At 41.3% G+C, this 19,698-nt stretch overlaps 1 protein-coding gene across 5 annotated transcripts in view; it reads left to right on the top strand.

Annotated features, from left to right (window-relative positions):
• The first annotated feature begins 722 nt into the window (after positions 1-722).
• Positions 723-19,698, top strand: part of STRN (striatin) — a 74,519-nt gene continuing 55,543 nt past the window's right edge. For 4 of the 5 annotated variants that reach the window (XM_080408928.1, XM_080408927.1, XM_080408926.1 and 1 more), the window contains exons 1-2: positions 723-2,337; positions 15,624-15,727. In XM_080408928.1, coding sequence (XP_080265054.1) covers positions 2,032-2,337; positions 15,624-15,727 — 410 coding nt within the window. In that variant the 5' untranslated portion in view covers positions 723-2,031. Of the gene's footprint in view, positions 2,338-2,376; positions 2,908-15,623; positions 15,728-19,698 lie in introns of those variants that run through there. The other variant, XM_080408929.1, reaches the window with a different exon arrangement.

The following is a 19,698-nucleotide window of genomic DNA, read 5'->3' as shown; positions in this document are numbered from 1 at the left end:
ATGAAAAGGAAAGTAATTTCACTACTTTTTTTGTCATTGTATGTGTAGCGGGAATTAAATTGATTAAAATATTTCCACTTTCTAGTGTTTCCAGCATTACAAAGCATTTTCAGTACAAAACTGAACACAAAAATTTTGCAAGTAAAACTAAGAAAATAACTTTATACCCTGTTGTAGATTCCCTCCCCAGGTAGTCTAGTGACTTCGATGGAAACTTTGAACAGCTTGTGGGAATTTTTTTTGTCTATAATCAGGTTTTATTTACCTTAATTTTTATCTCAGTTCTTTTTATGTTTTGATTAGACTGTAGTTTACAAGATGTCTGAAAACTCGGAAAAGTGGGGGCAGGGGTGTGTGTAGCAATCAAGCATAACTAAGTCGTTGGTAGAAAAAGAAGTGGAATGGAAAATAGTACTAGATAGATGTAGAGGGATAGAGAAGGGAGAGGTTTTTCTTTGTATGCTGCGTGTATACAACATGCACAACTTCATTTGTATACATCCTTCCCCAGTTTAGTCCTCATTTGCTTCTGTGCTTGCTTCTGATACTAAAGGTATAACCATGTGGTTTTACATAGTATTTTGGCATTGAATTTAATTTGATTAAAAAAACTGAAATAACTTGAAATGCCCATAGTCCTTATTGTTCTTTGTCACCCTCCTTTTCATCTTGTTAGTGGCCTTTTTAATGTGCTTTTTTTATGAAGCTTGTTTGCTCCATTTCCCCTCCACGTCTTTCCTCTCTCGCTGCCATTTCCTTCCTTTCTGGGTGAGCCCTGCTCTACCCGCGTTCCCTGCCCAGGTCCCCCAGAGCACGGCCCCTCATCTCTGTTTTCCCTCCTGTTCCTCTCCGCTCTCTGGCACTTTCCATAACCTTCCTTAGCTGTCTTTCCCTCTTTAAAAGCGGGAAGAGGTTGCCCACCAGCGAGGGCAGGGTGAGGAGCGCCGAGCACGGTTCCAGAGCAGCCAAGGGACGGGGAAGCGCCACATGAGCCAGCAGCACCCACGGCTCCCGGGGCACGGTGAGGGGTGCGGGGCCCGCGCTGGGCACCCACAGCACCCTGCCCCATCGCTCACACCCCGCTGACACCCAGCCTGTCCTAAAGCCTCTCGGTGGTGCAGGCTGTGTCTCTGCAGCAAGCCTCTGGTGTCAGTGTGTGGGTAGCGTGGAAAGCAAGCCTGGCTTTGCCTTTCTGTGCCTGTGGGAGAGGTAGGGGAGGGCAGTGCTGCTGGCTGCTTGCGCCCGCCAACCAGGGCCTGGCCCTCCTACCTCCAAGTGTCTTGTTTTCCCAATTTCCTCGCAGAAAAGGCTGCACGGTAATTCCTAAAAATGGTGGTTTGGTCTCCTTTTCAGCATTTCTAATGATTTTTTCAAGAAAACCCTCTAGCCTTGGGATGGATTTAAGAGTTCCCAGTGCTTCGACCCCGGGTGCAGCTCAGCACAGGCCCGATACAGAAAAGCGCAGGGTGGAAGGGCTGGGCTTGACCCGGGTTTGGGGCGCTGCTGCGAGACCCCTGCCCCGTTCCTGTCCCCAGGGCGGGCTGCCGGCGGGCCGGGGCCCCTCACATCCTGCGCTGAGGGGGCGATGGCGGTTCACCTGCGCTGCCGCGGCTCCGCGGGCGCAGCCGGGGCCGCTCCCTGCCGCCTCCCGCCCGCCCGCCCGGCCGGCCCCGGGGTGCGTTGCCCGCAGCTCCTGCCGCGGCCCGCCCCGGGAACGGGCTGGCTTGCTGCAGCGCCGCCCCTGGAGGTGAGGGCAGCGCGGCGGAGGAACGGGACGGGGGGACGCCCTCCCGCCGCGGCGGCCCCAGGCAACTACGCTTCCCAGAATGCCGCGGGAGGGGCCGGGCGAACCGCGCTCTGGCGCTGTCCCGGCTGGGCCGCCGTAGCAGCCGGCGGGGGCGGCTGTCAGGCGGTGACGGCGGGCGGGACGCGCCCAGGTTGTTGCTGCTGCCGGGACGCGGCTGGGTGCGGGCGGCGGCTCGCGGAGGGGGCGGCGGCGGCGGCGGGGAGCGCGGCGGACCCGGCCCGGCCATGGACGAGCAAGCGGGTCCCGGCGTTTTCTTCAGCAACAACAACAACAACAACGCTCTGCTTCTGCCGCCGCCGGCGGGCGGGCCGGGGCTGGAGCCGGGCGAGGCGGCGGCGGCAGCGGCCGCTGCGGCGGCGGCGGGAGGCGCCGGCGGCGGCGGGGGGGTCTCGGCCTCCGGAGCCGCCGCACCGGTGTCGGCGGCCCGGGCTCAGTACAGCGTGCCGGGCATCCTGCATTTCCTGCAGCACGAGTGGGGCCGCTTCGAGGCGGAGCGCGCCGAGTGGGAGGCGGAGCGGGCGGAGCTGCAGGTAACACCCGCGACCTCCTTCACCCCCCTCCCCGCTCCGGCGGCCGCTCCCCTCCGGCTGCGCTGCGCTGGGGGACGCCGGCCCTGCGGCTGTATCCGCTGCCCTGGCTTCCCCTAGTCCCTTCCCCGTGAGGGAGCGGCCGGCCGGCCCCGCCGCGGGCCATTTCCCGGCCCCTCAGGGCGGCCGCCCCCCGCCGCGGCCGGGCGGAGGGGCGTGACATGGCGGCCGGCCCTGGGGGAGCCCTGCCCGCCGCGCCGCTCTGGCTGCCTCTGCGGGGCGTTCCGGGTGGCCCTGCAGGGCCGGCCGCGTAAACTTGTCCCCACTTTCACAACCCGCTGCTAAAAACCGCCTCCGGCGAGCTGCGCGGCCGGCGGCGCCCCCCGGCCCTCGGGCTGGCTCGCAGCCCCCTGCGGGACCGGGGCAGCTCCTCTGGGACCCCGGGGCGCGTTACGCGGTGGTTCCACTGGGAGAGCGGTGCGGCTGATAGCGCTCTTTGATGCGTTAGAGGGCTGATGGGGATCTTGTGGCTGAAGAACTTGTGAACCGCAGGCCTAGGGCCATGGCTGCCAGGTACTTCAGCAGTGGGCACGTTACGTTAACTCTAGTAACAGTGGGTAACGCAACCTTCGTTCCTCTTTGGCTTTGTTTACGAGAAAATCTCTGTTGTAAGCCTTAACGCTGTCCACGTTATCGGCAGCCTGCTGTTTGGTTGTTAAGTTGGCCATGTTTGTGACTGAAAAGTGCCTGCTTGGTTTCCTTTTTAGGTCTCCTTTGTCTCTTGCTTCCTGGCCATCTCTTTTCTTTCTCTTTCCTTGAAAGTACTGTCTTTGTCAAGAGAGTCTTGTGCATGTTTAGCAATACGAACCACTCCTCTGGGTTTTGGTTGGTTGTTTTTTTTTTTTTTTTTAATTACTAGGGAAGTCACCCTTTAAATTATACTTCCTATGGTAACATCAAACAACCGCTCTAAGGAGGGTGGCAGATGTGGCGTTGGTTGAGGGCTCCCTTGTAGAAATTTAAAGGAAGTGGTCATGAGGACAAGAGAGCGATTTTTATTTTAACTTCAATGATGCAGTGAAAAATTCATTAGTAACTGAATCGTGTTTCTATTCACTACATCCAGTAAGTACTATGTAGAAGGTAACTAGCTTAGCTGTATATAAGAACATCACATGTCGTATATCAGGTGGATATTTTGACATTTTTTTCATAGCTGATACAGATCTCAAAAATTGCTTTGGAGAAGAAAATCTGTTTCACAGGGTTTAAGAAATTCTGCCAGTGCTTTAATAGTAATAACACTTTGCATATTTGCAATGCCCTTCAACAGAGGCTAACATGCCATCCCTTCTTCCCCCTCCTCCCCCAAGTATCCCTCAAAAGCTTGTTAAGTGTAATGGATGAGACAGGAGGAAAGAAGTAGAGTATTACAACTATTTGCCAAAGTCATGTGTCATCAGTGGCAGAACTGGGAATATAACCCGATTACAGTTTGTTTGCTTGAATGCCTTTGGCTCTTGCCAAAACATCTCAATAAAGTTATAATTAGCTGTGGCTGGCATTGCCATGAGCTGTAACAGCATTTATCTGCTGCAGAGTCATGTTCAGAAAGGTGCAAAATTCTTGGCTGTCTCTATAGACATCAGGCGTTACATCTGCTGTGACCATTTGCAGTTGAATGGCCTTTGATCCCTGTGAGAGGTTTGTGTTAGGCATTCAGCAACTACAGGATGGGTTTTAGAAATTGAACATGTACAGCTGAAGGATGAGCAGTATTAATTAAAAACTGGTTCTGTGCTCCTTCTGAAGACTTTTGTTGGCCTATATATTTGGAAATGTTTAACAGAATAATGGAAGCTTGAGGTCGGGCAGTTTCTCTCTCTTGAGATAAAGATGCAGTGCTTCTGATTGTACTTTACTAGTCTTCCATCCAGTGGAAATTTCAGTGTTATCTGCTCTTCTGGGAGGCTCTGTGGTGGAGGACCGATTTTATATGGTCATCTTAGTATCCTATAAATGTTTTCTGCAATTCATCTTGTTTTCAGAGGTAGATTTACTTCTTTTTTAATCTCCAGTTTCTTACATGCCATGATACTTAAAAATTTGAGACACTTTGTGCCACAGTATTACTGTGCTTGTCTTTGGCTCTGTAATTGTGGTTAGTTAAGCTATACCTTCTCTCCAAAAAAACCCTTGTCAGTCAGTCCCACTGTGATTTCCCGTATTCCTTTTCTTCCCCTCTGGGCTTCTTTTTATTTTCTCTTTTTCTTTTCCTTGTAATTAATTGTGTGGAACTAAATGTGATACTTGGGTAGAGTACCTTTCTGTTGCATTATGTGATGCTTACTTGGGTGACGCACCCCCAAGTTTATAACGTGTGTGAGTTAGCAGGCCTGGCAGCTTACTCTTTGTTCTTAGTTACTGGTCTACTACTTCTTTCCAAGGTTTTTCTTCCTATCAGGTGCTTGTGTTTGGTTTTCCGTGGCAAGTATTCATGTTTACTCTGATTTTCTAATTACTTTTTCTCGAGCCTTTGAAATTATTGTTGCCTCTATTATATAATGTTCCTTATTCAGGGTGAAAGAGGACTTAAATGTTTGTATCTATGCAAGTATCATGAATACGCTGTGTATTTTAGGTGAGAATGAAAACAGATTCATATGGGTTTCCTCATATGATGCTTATATGCTAATTACATATTTCACTTTTGATGCTTGCTCTCTGTTTATGCTACTTTGACATCTGCAGATTGAAAAATTATCCTAATAAACTTTCATGATGCCCTGTGAAGTAATTCACTAGAATAAATAGTAACATTATAAACCCTCACTTTAGTATTCACAAACTGTGCTTTATAGTATTATCATTTATTTTCGTATCTTTTCAGAAATGAGTAATTTTCCTTTTCTTAGGTTGGTCTAGCAGCTGCTTGGAAGAGTTGACAAGAAAGGGTTTCCTATTCTGCAAACATTTTAATCTTCAGGTTTCTTTCATTCTGCATTTTTCTGGACTGTGTTTCTGAGGCATTTCAGAGTTGTCATTATGTATTGGGCAAGCCCATCCCAAAATAGCCAAGGGTTTGTCAAATACGTATGCAGGGCACTGAAATTCGTATTTTTGCTTGAGGCAAGCAGGGTTTGAACTGCCTCCTATGTTGGTGTCTTGCCTTAACTGTACATCTTCTGATTGGTTGAGGGTGAATTCTCTGTTGTGGAAGTTATTTCCCTTTTAACTAGCCATCTTGCCATCCCTGGGAGAGAGCAATGGAGACTCTGCCCCCATGGCTGGGACCTCTGCAGAGTCGAGGGCTGCTGGTGCAGGTCCTTGTCCCAGCAAGTGACAGAGCTGTTGAGTTCTGCTGCTTCTCAGCTGTATGAGCTTGGAAGGCGCTTGTGTGTGTATGGCTTTTGTTTTGACTCGAAATTTTGTCTTTGCAAGCAATGCATATGTTGCTGTGGAAAGTTTTGCTTCTGACAAACATTTTTTTTCTGGCAAAAATGCTGATTTGCAGACTTTGGCATTTCTCTGCATTTCACAAATGTTCTAATTTGCAACAAACTACTATGCTCTATGTAACTGCATTTATAGACACCCTGTATGCTGCTAAGGAGTGTTCTAGCTCTTGTCTTCTTTGCTGCTAAGGTTTTCATTTCTTCTGATGACTGTTTCTTTAGAGTAGTAGACTGCTTTGGAATAGTGGGAATTGATAGGGTTACATTAAAATGCTATTTCCTGGGTAAACTTTCCTTTGAAGTGGTTTGCAAGGAAATTACGGAGAATGGGTGGATATAAAGTGCTTGTCATTCCACAATTTTGTTAAAAATACTCCTTGTAAGATGGTGCCAAAAGAAAAAAACACTCCCCAAATGATAGGGTAAGAGTAAATTAAATGAGATAGAATGTAGTTAAATGATAACAAACAACTGTAATAGAAGGAATGTGATGGAAGTAACAGATAAGCACTTGAGGCTGGTTATGGAAGTGAGAGTTAGTAATGCTAGCTCTCCCGGGGAGGGGGGTCACGCACAGGTGGGGATCTGCCCCTTTGCTGCTACTTTTCCGAGGCAAGAGGCAGGCGGTGAAACTGGGCGTGCTATGTGGTAAGATAGTGCCCTTGGAGATAGACAAGTTGAAGTAATGAGGAGAAGGGGCAAATAAGACAGATGGCTGTGGCTATTTATAGTCTGGTTTAGGACATTTGTTACTTGATTCAGAAATAGTTGATATTTACAGTTTGTTGGCTTTTAGATAACGGTCCTCTTACTGGATTAAGTTTCTAGTTTAAAAATCATTCTGATAGCTGGATAATCTGAGAAGGCTGTTCAGAGAAAAAGTAATGAACAGTGAGTTGATGAAATCACTTATTCAGTTAATGGAAAACTGAAGATTTGGGTTGGCCAATAAAATGGAAGATAAAATACAATTTGAAGAAGATTTTTGTAAGGTTTTCAAGTATGATATGGATTGAATCTTTGATATGTTCTGTGAATTGGCAGAAGTGCTGTAGAAATCTTCAATAAATATTTTTTTCCCATAAGGCAAATATTACAAAGAAAGCAGTGATTAATGTTAAATTCCTCACTACCCCAGAAAGACAATATTTTCAACTTCATTGTTTTAAATGCTTCAGATGAATCAAAAGGCGGAAGAAAATAAGCCATGTTCACAATAATGAGGCGTGTTTAGTTGGGAAAAGTGATGCTAAATGGGTCTTGGCGACTACCAGATATCTTTTCTTTTGCTATGTTTTTTTTAGCAAACTTTCTAGTTGCCAAATTCATGCCAAGCAGAGAAGAGAAGCTTCTGTACTCTTCTTTCCTGTTTGCTTATGTGCATGTTTGCCAGCTAATCCCAATACACCTATTGATAAACTGTCATGGCTTGTTTTATTTAAGCTGGGAGGACTAGTAGGAGTAAATGCTGAGTGATGGAAGAGCTGCACTGTAGAAATTTCTAGCTTTTGTAGAGAAATAAAATGTAAATATGAAGTGATGAGACTGGTTCTTTGGTTTCTTTTATTTGTTTTGTTTGGGGGGTTGTCTTGTTTTTGTTTTTATGGTTTTTTGTTTTGTTTTTTCTTATTAAATTGCATAAATGATCCAAGCATTTCCCAGCATTTGATTTTCCCATTTTCTCAAATCTGCTAAACGTGTAATTTAGTTTGAGTGTAATGAAAACGTATTTCTTAAATGGGCCTGACTCTTTTTAGGAAAGCGCTGTTGTAAATATTGAGGAAGAATGAACAGACAAGAGTTTTGCAACATTACATTGTCTCCAAGGGGTCTTTAAAGCTTACTTTTCACAGAAAGTTGTGTTTTAAGAAAGAAGAAGATTTTCTGATTTTCATGAGTTGCTATAGAATCATTGAATTAAGTAAAAATGGAGTAAGATGTTACATTCTAGGTGGAAAACTTTGGTTTTTTTGATGTCAGGTTAGCGTATGGTGAAACATCCTATTGTGTCTTTCCTACTGCATGTTTATAATTTAAATTAGTATCTCTCTGTCCCACTCAAATTGTAACCGTCCTTTTCTGTTGAAGGTCTTTGCTCGTAACAGTTTCATTGCATCTGGAGTAAATAACTTTGCACTGTGTGAACAACAGATTGCAAATATAACTCAGCCTTTATCGATGTTTCAGTAGACACTGAAACTTCATTTACTGGTTCTAGAACAGGCTGTGTAATATTCCCCAAGGAAGATTACATGCATCTCCATAGACCTTTCGTTCATCTTAATTTAATACTGAAAGAAGTAAGGCTGTACAAATGTGAAGCCTAAACTAGAATTAATATCCATAGACAGTTTTCTGAGACAATAGGTATTGATCATATATTTGGCTTTACAAGGCTGTCAGCCTTGTCAAGTCCTACTTTCCAAGTTCCTTAGCTAGAAAGTGTCAAGAACTGACTTAGAAATAGATGGATTGTTATGTTTTGTTTTAGAATGCTGAGAAATACTTAGATACTTGAAACGGATCTTCTGAATCACTTGAGAGTGCTCAGGGTCCAACATTTGCTGACAATACACTAGAAGTGAAAACACTGAAATGTGAAAACAAAAGTTCACTTTATCATGCTGGCCTGTTCTGTATGGGCCTGTGGAAGGATTCATGTAGAAGATAGTATTTTCCTATTTGAAAAGAGTTTGCTATATGCTAACTAACATTGAATATTTTGAAAATAATCCAGCAACAAAGAAGTTAAAGATTGCAGTGTGGAAAGACTGCATTTTTTCTGCTCTTAGCCAGGGATATGTTTCCCTTTAGGGCAGTCACATAGGGCAGGATTGCAAAAGCATCGGAACAAAAATGGCATGCGCGATATTCATATCCAAGTTTCTAAACAGGAGGTGAGAACAAAACCAAGTTATTTTTGTATCTGTTTCACTTGATGCTTTAGTTCAGGATGGCTGTGCATGCTTGAATACAAAGAGTACCTGCTCCTGATTGTAGGAGAGAGAAACGGGAGTGTACCGATTGCTTTTGCAAATGCTTGTGTGGTCAAGTCTGGTTTATGCCTTTTTGTTACCAAAGCCAAATCTAAAAATCTCCAGATTTGTTCTCCCTTGTCTTGCTATACCCCAAGTGATTCATTCAGCCTGTGAACTTCCGTTGTCTCAGTGTAAATGTGGGCCATAAGTCTATTTATCAGTCCTGGTGCTGACTGCTGTTGCTTCATTTCTGCCTTTCTTGTACAGCAAGGGGAAAGGAATTATATTTGAGCATTTGCAATTTGGAGTCCAGCTCATAACATGCGATTATTTTGTGGGATGTCATTGCAATGTTGCCTATAGAATTCTGTCACGTTTAAAACTTGCTCTCTTTTTGTCCTTACATCAGTCTACATGGAACATGCTCCTGGGACTCAAAAGGAAAAAAAAAAAAAAAAAAAAAGTTAACGCTCAGGACTTAAGTGGTTTTTTTAACTACAAAAATGGCTGGAGGATTAGAGAAAATTTTTATCTATGAAGAATGATTAAATAAGTTGAATATATGTTGCTTGGCTAACTCAGCAAGTATTTTGATGTTTGCACTTAGAACAATGATAGGCAGCACTGAAGAATGGATAAAAGAAAGACTGGCTATCTGAGTGGAGATCTGCCCAGTAAAATACTTCAAACTGCAGAAAGAAAAGTCAATCCTGTTGGTTAAGATGCTTCAATTAGTAATCAAGGTATTGCCAGGAATACATTGCTAAATATTTTTTTATTCTGGGTGATCTGTTAGGACTTTTGAATTCACTGATAAGAAATTGTTTTTCGAACAATCTTTTCAAAGAGGTGAGGATGTAAGTAAATGGCTTTTTCAACCATCTTTTTTTACCGTAAGCTAGATCTTTCATCTCTTGTGGATGGCTTACTTTTTTCAGGGCTTAGCTCTGATGCCAGCACATCTCTAAGAAGTCCAGCAAAAATAATTGGCCAGTAGCAGATTGTGCTGTGTGTTAATGCCACAAGGCGCTATCGGTCCAGCATGAGGTTCAGGTGATAAACAGGCTGAAGCACTTCTGTGTGGGGTGAAGCTAAATACGCCTCAGTGCCTGCCACTCCTTGCAGCCTGTGACCCCACTTCAGGTTTGTGTTATCTCAAATGGCTACAGGCGCTTATAAAAGCTTCCTAGCCTCTCTTGGCGTGGACTGCTGGTAGGTGTGTGTTGCGATGTTAAGTATGGTGCCTGAAAAGGCGTTTGCCAGTTGTACCAGATCACGGATATTTCCCTTCCCCCGTCCCCCTGTACCTGCTTTTTATCTCCTCCTCTCACTCTCCAGGCATACCTACGCTTATTTACAAAAATACTTAAATATGTAGCACGTGAGTGAGCCAACTATAATCTAAAATACTGAGCACCCCAGCAGCCTGCAGAATCCTTCTGGCTGATCTTGGTAGACCAGTTAGCACAACTGTTCCAAGCTGATTAATCTTTATAGTATATTTAATTATTTTAGCTATCTACATATTTTTTGCAATACTTCTCTTGCAGTTTCCCCCCTCCTTTGTTCTCTTTCTCTCAACCTGTGAAGGCCTTGTTTTTTGAGTTATGAAAGCAGTATGTGCAGAACTGTGTGTCTTAGTAGCTCTTACTTTGTCAGATGGTGCCTGTTGACCATCAAGTACTCATAAATTTGTTTACTTTGAAATATTAACATAAATATTTTAAAGAAAAGAACGGAGAAGCTTTTTATAGTTCTTGAGTCTTAAGAATTTAAAAAAAAGAGCATCTTTTAATTTGAAGTAGCTGTAAAATTCAGGCACTGATAGAAGTTGATACTAAACTTGCATTATTTGTCTAGCAGCTGTGGTATTGTTTCTTTCTAAAGAAATTTTTTGTTAAAAATTTAAAATCAGAAATTTTCTGTTAAAACAGCAAGAGATTAAAAAAAATATATATCTTTGTAATGTCAAGATGTCAGTCTAAAAAGGTGTGGAGGTATGATAATACTTCTCAACATCCCTGTCATTCTGGGTGCTGATTCCAGGAAGTGTAAATTTCAGTTTACTTTTTGTAAACATCGCTAAAATCCAAACTTATTAAGATGCAATTTCATTATTTGATTATATTTTTACAGCTGCTAAACCTCTATTAGGAAGTCAGCAGCATTTTAAAAAAAGTTGTTTCTAACCCAGTGCTACCTAAAACTTTGCCTCACCCTTTTTTCCACTTCAGTGTGGATCTTAGAGTCTTTTGGGGAGTTTCTTAAAAGGGCAATCTTGAGGGCCATAATTTTTTTCTTTTAACGTAAGAATGAATGTTATTTTAAAACTTCGGGTGAAGAAGTGGAATAGTTAAGATGGCTACAGTGCTATTAATTTAGACCGGATGTGCAGGAAACTTGTAAGTTTTGTTGCAGTTGGTAATACTAGTAACTATAATGAGGTACAGTGGAAAAAAAACATACTGGAGTGTACAATTGCGGCTGAAATAGACTGTTCCAGGCATCTCTCTTCCCAGTATTCTCTTGTTGGTTTGTTGTTTTTTGGTAGTTTTTGTGGGGGAGGAGGTGGTGTTTTTGTTTTTTGATATTTTTTTTTGTTTTGTTGGCTGATTGGTTGGTTGTTTTTTTTTCCCTCCTGACTCTCTGCATTGTAATTTCACAGTTGAGCTGTAATACAGTAACTTGTAGCATTTAGCCTGGAATAAACTTGAGGCGTGTGCTGCCTTGATTCCTCACTGCAGAGCCAGTGGGGCTGAGTGCTTTATGGAGACGATGCGCCCCACCCGTAAGGCAAGGAACAGAGTTTTTGCGTGATCCCTACAGGCAGTTCAGAGGTTTGCAATGACGTGCTTACAACTTGATGCATTTTAACCTTATTAGCTAGAAGGTCAGTTGTCACAGAACCTGTTTGTTGGGCCTGTTTGTGAATTCTTGAAATTTTTGGCAAACCTTCCCAGGAGTGGCCAAAGCACAAGTGTAGAACAGTGTTGCAGATTATTCGAAGTGGGAAGTGATCCTTTGCTCTCCTACTCCCTCAGGTAGTCTGCTTCAGCTGCAACCTTGGGAAATGGACTGTGGAATCTCAATCTACTGATAAATTTCTGTTGTTTACATCCAAATGATAAAACTGCAGTCATACAGTTCGGTTACACTTCTCATCATGTTTAAACCCAGACCTCTTACACTTCAAATGTTTGCACAGACATTTAGACAGGTGTTGGCTAAATATTTTGATTGGAAACAGTGATCCTAGAGTTATCACTGTTATGTTCTAGAGACTGAGAAAATGCTGCTAGATCTCATCATTCATCGTTTTAGATGAATATTTAAACTCAGTGTACTAATTTATTCAGTTTTAATTTATACTACAAATTGTTTCATTTATGGCATTAACATTTAGGTTCCTCTGCATATTTTCAGTTAATTGCCAAACATTGTAAAGAATGAAATCTGCTTATGACATATGGACTGTGTCAGTATTAATGTTAGTATAAAATTTCAGTTATTACTTTAATGCTGACCTTATGTGCATTACAAATAAACCTGGATATTATCATTAAGAATTTCTTAAATAAAATTTGAGCTTACATATATAACTGATGTTTTGTTGTCCATTGATGCTAACTTAATTGTAATTATCCAGTACTTACATAAATGAGGGCTAAAGGTTGCTAACATCCTGTGGGAAAAGGGGGGATTATTCTTCTTACTTTTTGTGTATTATCAAAATGACAAAATGTAAGTGTTCTCATTTTCAGAGCTAGAATTTCTCAAAAATAATGAGTATTGGGTGTAAGGATGCTACTCAGAAGAGAAACATGAACAAGCTATGCTAGAAACTGCACAGCCTCCAGGGAGACAGGGAAATTGTTCTCAAGCCCTCTGGTGCACTTGTCTGCTTCTTGATTTGCCAGTGAAACTACTGCTTTGTAAAGTATATAATAACCTTAAAAGATCCTGGCAATAAGCTTACGTAGGACTGGAGAGACTGCTCTTGAATTCTACTCTTTTGTTGCTGCATGCTTTTTGAGTAAGAAACACAAGGATATCTTGGAAGTCCAGGAAAAAGAAAAGTTTTAAGACATCACTAGGAGCACTGGCATACCACTGACAATAAAAGATGTGCAAAGAATTAGTTACTATTTCTTCCAGTGTTCTTCCTTCTTGTGCAATATGTATGTAATACATGCAGCCTGCCAGTGGCACTGAGGAGGGAGAGCAACAATACTTTTCCTTCATGTTGAATCATAAGATGTAGATGCTTCAGCTCCAGAGGTAGAATTAAGAACAATATTTATGTGATTTTTATGGGCCTAAGAAGCTTCTTGTAACAGTTTGGAATTTTGGTTCTCAAATGGTTAGTCAGACAAGTCAAGGAGCCAGGCCTGCCAGGTATCAGAAACATGACTCTGCTCATTTTCATGTGAAAGAGGTGTCGTATGATTTTTCTTAATGAAATCCATTTATTCTTTCTCTCATACAAATGTAGGCTGTCAAAACCTCTGAGAAGTTGCATTTTTTTCCTTTGTTTAGGCTGTCACCAGTGGAAGATGACTTTAACCTCAATTGTTAGCATGGCAGTGCTGGTTTGACCTTTGTAGTAAAGCAGTGCATGAGCCAGGCCATTACTGGCTGTCCTTTATCAACCTGCTGGGTAAAAATGCTTCATTCCAGCCTGTTCAGTCAGTGCATTCTTAGCTAGAAATTGCTTTTAGACAGCAGGTTGCATCATAGATCACTTCAGCTTGTGACCCGATGGCATTGGATGATCTTCTTCATTCCAGCAGAATGCACATTTATGTCACATTCTACTATTTTTAATAGTGTGCTTTGATGTCCTCTCACTTTTTGGCTAGAAGGGCACTTGTTTATTTCTGCTGGGCCTACTTGGAGGCAGGGAGAGAGAAATCAGAATGGCAGTGCACTGTCCAGTTACTGCGAACCAAGTTGTATGTGCTTGAGGTGTTCTTGTTACTGAGAGGGATGGTGACCTGGTTGAGTTGACGTGTTTCTTGTAGTTACATTCTTCAGGGTAGGAAATGCTGACTCCAGCATCAGAATTTTTCTTCTGTGCCTTTCCCTAAACCTGAGCATAAAACAAACATCAGAATTCAGTTCTAGCATTTTGTTCATCCCAGTTTGAGTGTTAAGTGGGGAGAAGCTTGATGCCAGAGTGAGAGGCCCTCCTTTTGATTCAGCTGAGGGTTTTTTGGCAGTCAAATGCAATTCCCCCATTGAAGGTGAAGATCAACTTCACTGGACAGCAGCCAGTGTTTTTCAGTCGTCATAAACTGGCTGCTCTAGTTGGTGACTGGTGGTTAGGGATTCTTCAGGTGTCTGTCAAGCTGTTTAGTGGCTGCACTTAAGCAATGAAGTTATGTCAGCTGGCGTCATGTTTTAGAGCAGCTGCTATAGCCGGCCACCAGCAAATGGCCTTTTGAAGTAAGATTCATCATGCCTGATCTCCAAAATTCAAGCGAGTTCGTTGTGTGCATGCTCTTTCTAGTTGGTGCAGGGAAAATGGCATTTAGAAACACTGTTTTTTTCACCTTGGTGTAAAAATCTCAAGTCAGAGGTGTTACTCTTTAGAAGCATCTGTCTCCATTAACTAAAATATCTGGGGACTGCTTGCAGGGTTGTGGCAGGGGAGGAGAGGATCCTCCCGCTTATTACTCCCTGGCTTTCCCCAGAGATTGGTGCAGACTGCAGTACCTACAGAACACACTGCGTATAGAACTGCAACGGGCATTTATATAAATTAAAAGGCTTCCTGGTCTTTGCATTCTGATGGTCTAGACCAGTTGCCTTTGACCCAGTTGGTGCCTCTCAGGAGGCAGATGAGATCCTTGGAGGCTCTAGCTGCAAAGGTGGCAGAAAGCTTCCCATCCTGGAAACGGCAGGTGGCATGCAATGGGGTGAGGCCAAGGCAGGAGATGTTGACTGCCCGTAGGTATTTTTGTCTAAGTGTATTCATGAGTTGAGAGAGCACAAGAACCTGCCTCTTACAATTTGATCAAATTATGATCTGAGCATGAGGTAAAAAAGCAGGTAGTTCTACCTTTATGATTAGGGATCAATATCTGTATGAATCATGATTTTCTATTTAAAGGAGATTTTTCACAGGCAACTAAGTACTTATTCTCTGCTGGAAGTCAATAAAGTTTATGTGTCTGTTTTCCACTTGACTTTTATTTACTTCTATACCATTTCTCTTCTCATCTCTCTCACCAAAATACCTTTCCCTGTTTTCCATTTTTTCCTCTCTCTTAATTACAGTATTTCTGGAGACCTTTCTTTAACCTATTTTACTAAGTATTATAATTAACACTTGGCACTGTACTACAAACAGGGTTTTATTTTTCTTTTAGCTGAACATGCTGTACTTCAGTTCTTTGACTAGTATCATGTATCTAACATGTATCTATAAAACAGTACACTAATTATATACTACTTCAGTTAGTGAGCAGAAATACTTTTATCATCTTCTCCTGCTTATTGTTGGAAAATGTTTTTTTCTGCTGAAGGCTTTTTGTATGTTTATTTTATCTATTCCTTATGCTTTTTTGAATATTTAGCCAATAGAGGAAATAAACTCTGACAAACAAAGTAAAATTGCTTTATTTCTTATCTTTTTTTTTTTGGGGGGGGGGGGATCTGTAATGAGCATGCAGTTTAGAAGGCTTATCTATGCTGTGTTTTGTGTAAGCATTTAATGTTTATGAAACACAGTAAGCCAGTTTCTTTTGCACTGTACAAATAACTTTTAAAATAACTTGGAGAGACACACACACATAAGAGCTATGCTGAATGGTTTTGAGGAAGCAGATTCTAAACTGAACACTTCCTGTTGCAGGCCCAGATCGCCTTTCTTCAAGGTGAAAGGAAAGGACAAGAAAATCTGAAGAAGGATCTAGTGCGAAGAATCAAAATGCTGGAATATGCGCTTAAACAGGAAAGGTACGCTACTTCAGTGATGAGTACGTGATGAAAAAATTCTGGAGACCAATACTTTCTTTTTCCTTTGTGTTTGACATAACAGGAAATATTTCTTCTGTATATATTCAGTTCTCAAATTTACAAATACTGTTATACTAAATAAATCTGAAAGTCTAAATGTCTGTGTTACAGTAAAAATAGCTAACATAGTATGGCACCAAAGCCGTGCAAATAAAATCCATGGTTGATCAATGATGACTACTTTTTCCTTGGTAAAATTCCACCTGACTATATAGATTATACCCCAGAATTACAGTGAGTTCTCTTTTTGTTGAAAGTACTAGCTTTGTTTAATAATGTCTGACAACTGAAATCATGAAAAATTACTAGTTTTGAGTCTTGCTAAAATTTTAATCTTATCAGTATGATAGACTCTACAGGAATATCTTCTGGAGGCTAATTGTGTGAGGAGTGAAAAAATATTTGTTTACCGGTTAATGAACTATCTGTTTCTTTGTTCACGGGCATTTCAGCAGAAGTTCTCAATCTGCTTTAACTTTTTATTCTTCCATATACTTTCCTGTTAGTCTAATCTTTGAGGCAGACAAATTGGGTTTTTTTATCATGTTTCCAGAAGTTGGTCTGTTCACCTGATGTGTTTTAGGGCAAGCTGAGTTTTATAATTTTTTTTATTAGTATAATATCTTTTAAAATTCTTGACCAGAGAGTATCTGTGATACTACTGCAAAGCAATCATTGCTTACATACTATTTTCCTATTAGGTAATTCCTACTTCTTTTTAATAAATTATTGCTAAAATAAACCTTTTAAATAGTTTGTATTAGTAGAAATTAGTAGAAAAAAAGATTAGAAATATAAAAATACGCAAATGAGGAATAAGATATTGCTGCTAGATTATTTAAAAAGGACACTAGTAGTTGTACATCACTCTATTGCATTTAGATTTGCTCATCTTACATGGGCTGCTTTAGTTCATGAGACATGCCTTGCACCGTCCAGTTTGGCTCTTTCCAGTAGCAACCAATTCATCTGCTAGCGTGGAACTGCAGCCAGTTTCCTGGCCTGCAGTTGCCTTGGGGCTCTGGCATACTTGCTTCTCCTTTGGGGAGTTCTCAGAAGAATGCTTAGGGCAGATATCCTTTTTGCCCAGAGCTTGTTACGGTACTGATGCTACATCAAATAGCACGGAAAAATATCAAATGTATGTATAATGAAGATTGTAGTTTATAGCTGTAGAAAGGCTTATACTTGAGGCATGATTATGAAGATTAGAGTCACTTTAAAAGGACAGAAGCAATGGAATATGTTCTTGTGCAGTTAAAGATATGCTCTAAATTGTATAAATTCAGTAAGATTTCTTGTATTTCAAAACTAAAGGAGCCATTCCTGATTACTTAGGGATATCTCTAATACTTCATGTTCATAACCCAGAAAAATTAGCAATTTATCTAAAATTATCACTGTGTAAATACATTTCCATGTGCTATCAGAGAAGCTTTATAAGACTAAAAAAAAAATCAAAAGTCAAACTTCTATATGCATAGTGAAAGTGCCCCCCCAGTTGCATTCAGTAAAATCCACCTAAATTAAGACATTTAAATCTTAATGCAGCAGTCACTGTCAGGATTAGGAAAAAACACCCGGTGGTTTCTTACTAGCAGTTTTTGCAGAAATGTGTTTGTATCTCTTGCATTTTTTTTGCAGTGTATGATATTAGCCTAGGTTACTCAGGTTATAGGCTACAGTTAGTTGATCAGTCTAGTTTGACAGTTTCAGTATAGGTGTGCAATGGTTTTCAAAATAAATGTGATGCTTGTGAATGGTGTGTGCTGGAGACAGCTATTTATAAGAGTTTGAGGTTTTAAACTGCAGAATTATTTGTCAGTTAGGTAGAAACAGTCTGCTGGAAATGTCTCCCAGCAAGTATTCTTGCTTGATACTCAGAAGAATGGCAACATACTGAGACTGGAAGCATTGCGGTCTTTCCCAGCATTTTCCTAAATCAACCATTGGCCAGGTCAGGCAGTAGTCATTTGGGATGCTGGCTTTTTCCACTGGGATCTCAAGAGCTGGAAAATGAGATCCTACAAGGTAGGAGGAAAACATTTTCCATCAAGTTAGGGGGAGTTTGGTGCAGGCAGGAGGGGGCAGGGAAGCATTGTGTGTTCCTTCATTTCTGCCCATGCCTTGCAGTGTACCATTTCTTCCTTAGCTAGATAAAATCAGTTATGAGTAATGGGACAGAATATGAAATTGTGGCCCAGAGTAGTCCATCTTTGCAATGCCCTCAAGAAGTGATGAGCGACATTGTTTTTCTCAGGTATATACTGTGAGCTGCTGTTCCTGTATAGTGGGTGTTCAGCATTCCTTTTATCAACTGAATGTTTTCAAAGTTTACTGTAAATAAATAACTTTGGAAGCATTGTCATTGTTCTCTATTTCATGGCACTTAATTTTATAGTGATAAGGTAGAAAATTATTTTTACTTATGGATTGTCATGTTTTTATGACAATGTTTTTTAATGTTTGGTCTTTATGTTAGTAATTGTAAGATTACCTTTTGTTGCATGTATAGGAAACCCAGTTATTTCTGCTGAAGAGTCTTAATACACTAAATAGCAAAGAGCTAAGAAGGAGGTAGATAATAGTTAAGCGCTATCATTTGTTCAACAGCCGTTTTGATGTAGTTTTGCCAACATCCAGTAGATTGCAGTGTGAAGCTGTTGACAATTGAGGGTTACTTTTTATGACTTTGTCAATACTTGCTCCATCACCAGTAAATTGCGTTGTTTCCCCTGGATTTTCAGGAGCTAGCCGAAATGTAATACTGTTTCTCTCAAGTACATGTCCTATTTCATTTAGTCTAGCTCATTTCCTGTCTTAACATATTTCAACCAAAGAACTGGACTCTTCAGCCATGTCTCTAGAAACACTTGATTTAATTTTATGTTGTTTTCTGCACTAGTGTGTCTGATCAGCGTAAGGCTGGCGCCTTCTCCCCTGGGTAGAATATCTCGCCATGCTGTTCCTGGCAGTCATTCTTGTTTATGTCTCTTGGTTTGGCGGCAGCTCCCAGATCTTCTACGGATGTTTTGGCAGGCTCCCTCAGCACAGCTGGATCAGATGCTTCAGGTCTGGCAACAGATATTTCCAAGAAATAGTGGCCTTTTTTGATTGGGATCAAACTTGTTTCTGTGTGAAGTATTCAGAAAAATTTCACTGCTCTTAGTCTTAGGAAATTTAGAAGGATGAAAGCTTTTAGCATTTTCATAAGCAACTCTTGAAGTGTTGTGGCAGCCATGTTGAACGTCTCCAAGCACTGTTTGCATAGAAGACATACAGTTTAAAGAAAATGCTGCTAATCAAGAAAGGAGAACTGTGTGATGAAGTGCGAAAGCCAGAGCAGTGGTAATTTTCATACTTACCTGAGTAAGGGCATCTAGCTGGTAACATAGTTCCGTATCCACAAAACAGCTTTCTTCCAAACAACTTGAAGGCTAGTGTTCAGCTGAAAAATACCTGCAATTAAGTTGTATCCTTTAGCTAGTTATTTTCAAGTCATATTTCAGTCTCTGCATGCTGTTAATAATTCAGATGTAATTTTCAAAATGGAAGGTAAATCATCCAAGTTGAACAAGTTTCAGATAATAAAGACTCATCTTTGTCATTTATTTCCTTCCTCTTTCCCCTGCCACAAAACCACTGTCCTTGTTTTTGACCAGATGATAACAAAGGTTGGAGAAACTTTGGTTTTTCTTTATCTTTATTTACAGAAAAAAGACATTTGTTCTTTTCTTTGATAATATTATCACTGCTGTGATGTATGATCTAGAGTTCAATGTGAATTGCAGAGGGCCAGTTTAAAGCTCTTAGTAAGTGGACTGTGTGATTTCTGAAAAAGCAGAGAAATTAAGCATGAGTGGTGGGCGGGAGATATTCTGTTATTGTAGAAATAGATTAAATATAAACGT

This window comes from Falco punctatus (genome assembly GCF_963210335.1).
Source record: "Falco punctatus genome assembly, chromosome: 12".
NCBI classification, from domain to species: domain Eukaryota; kingdom Metazoa; phylum Chordata; class Aves; order Falconiformes; family Falconidae; genus Falco; species Falco punctatus.
Note: the sequence above shows the minus strand (reverse complement) of the source record. Positions and strands in the feature narration are given on the sequence as shown.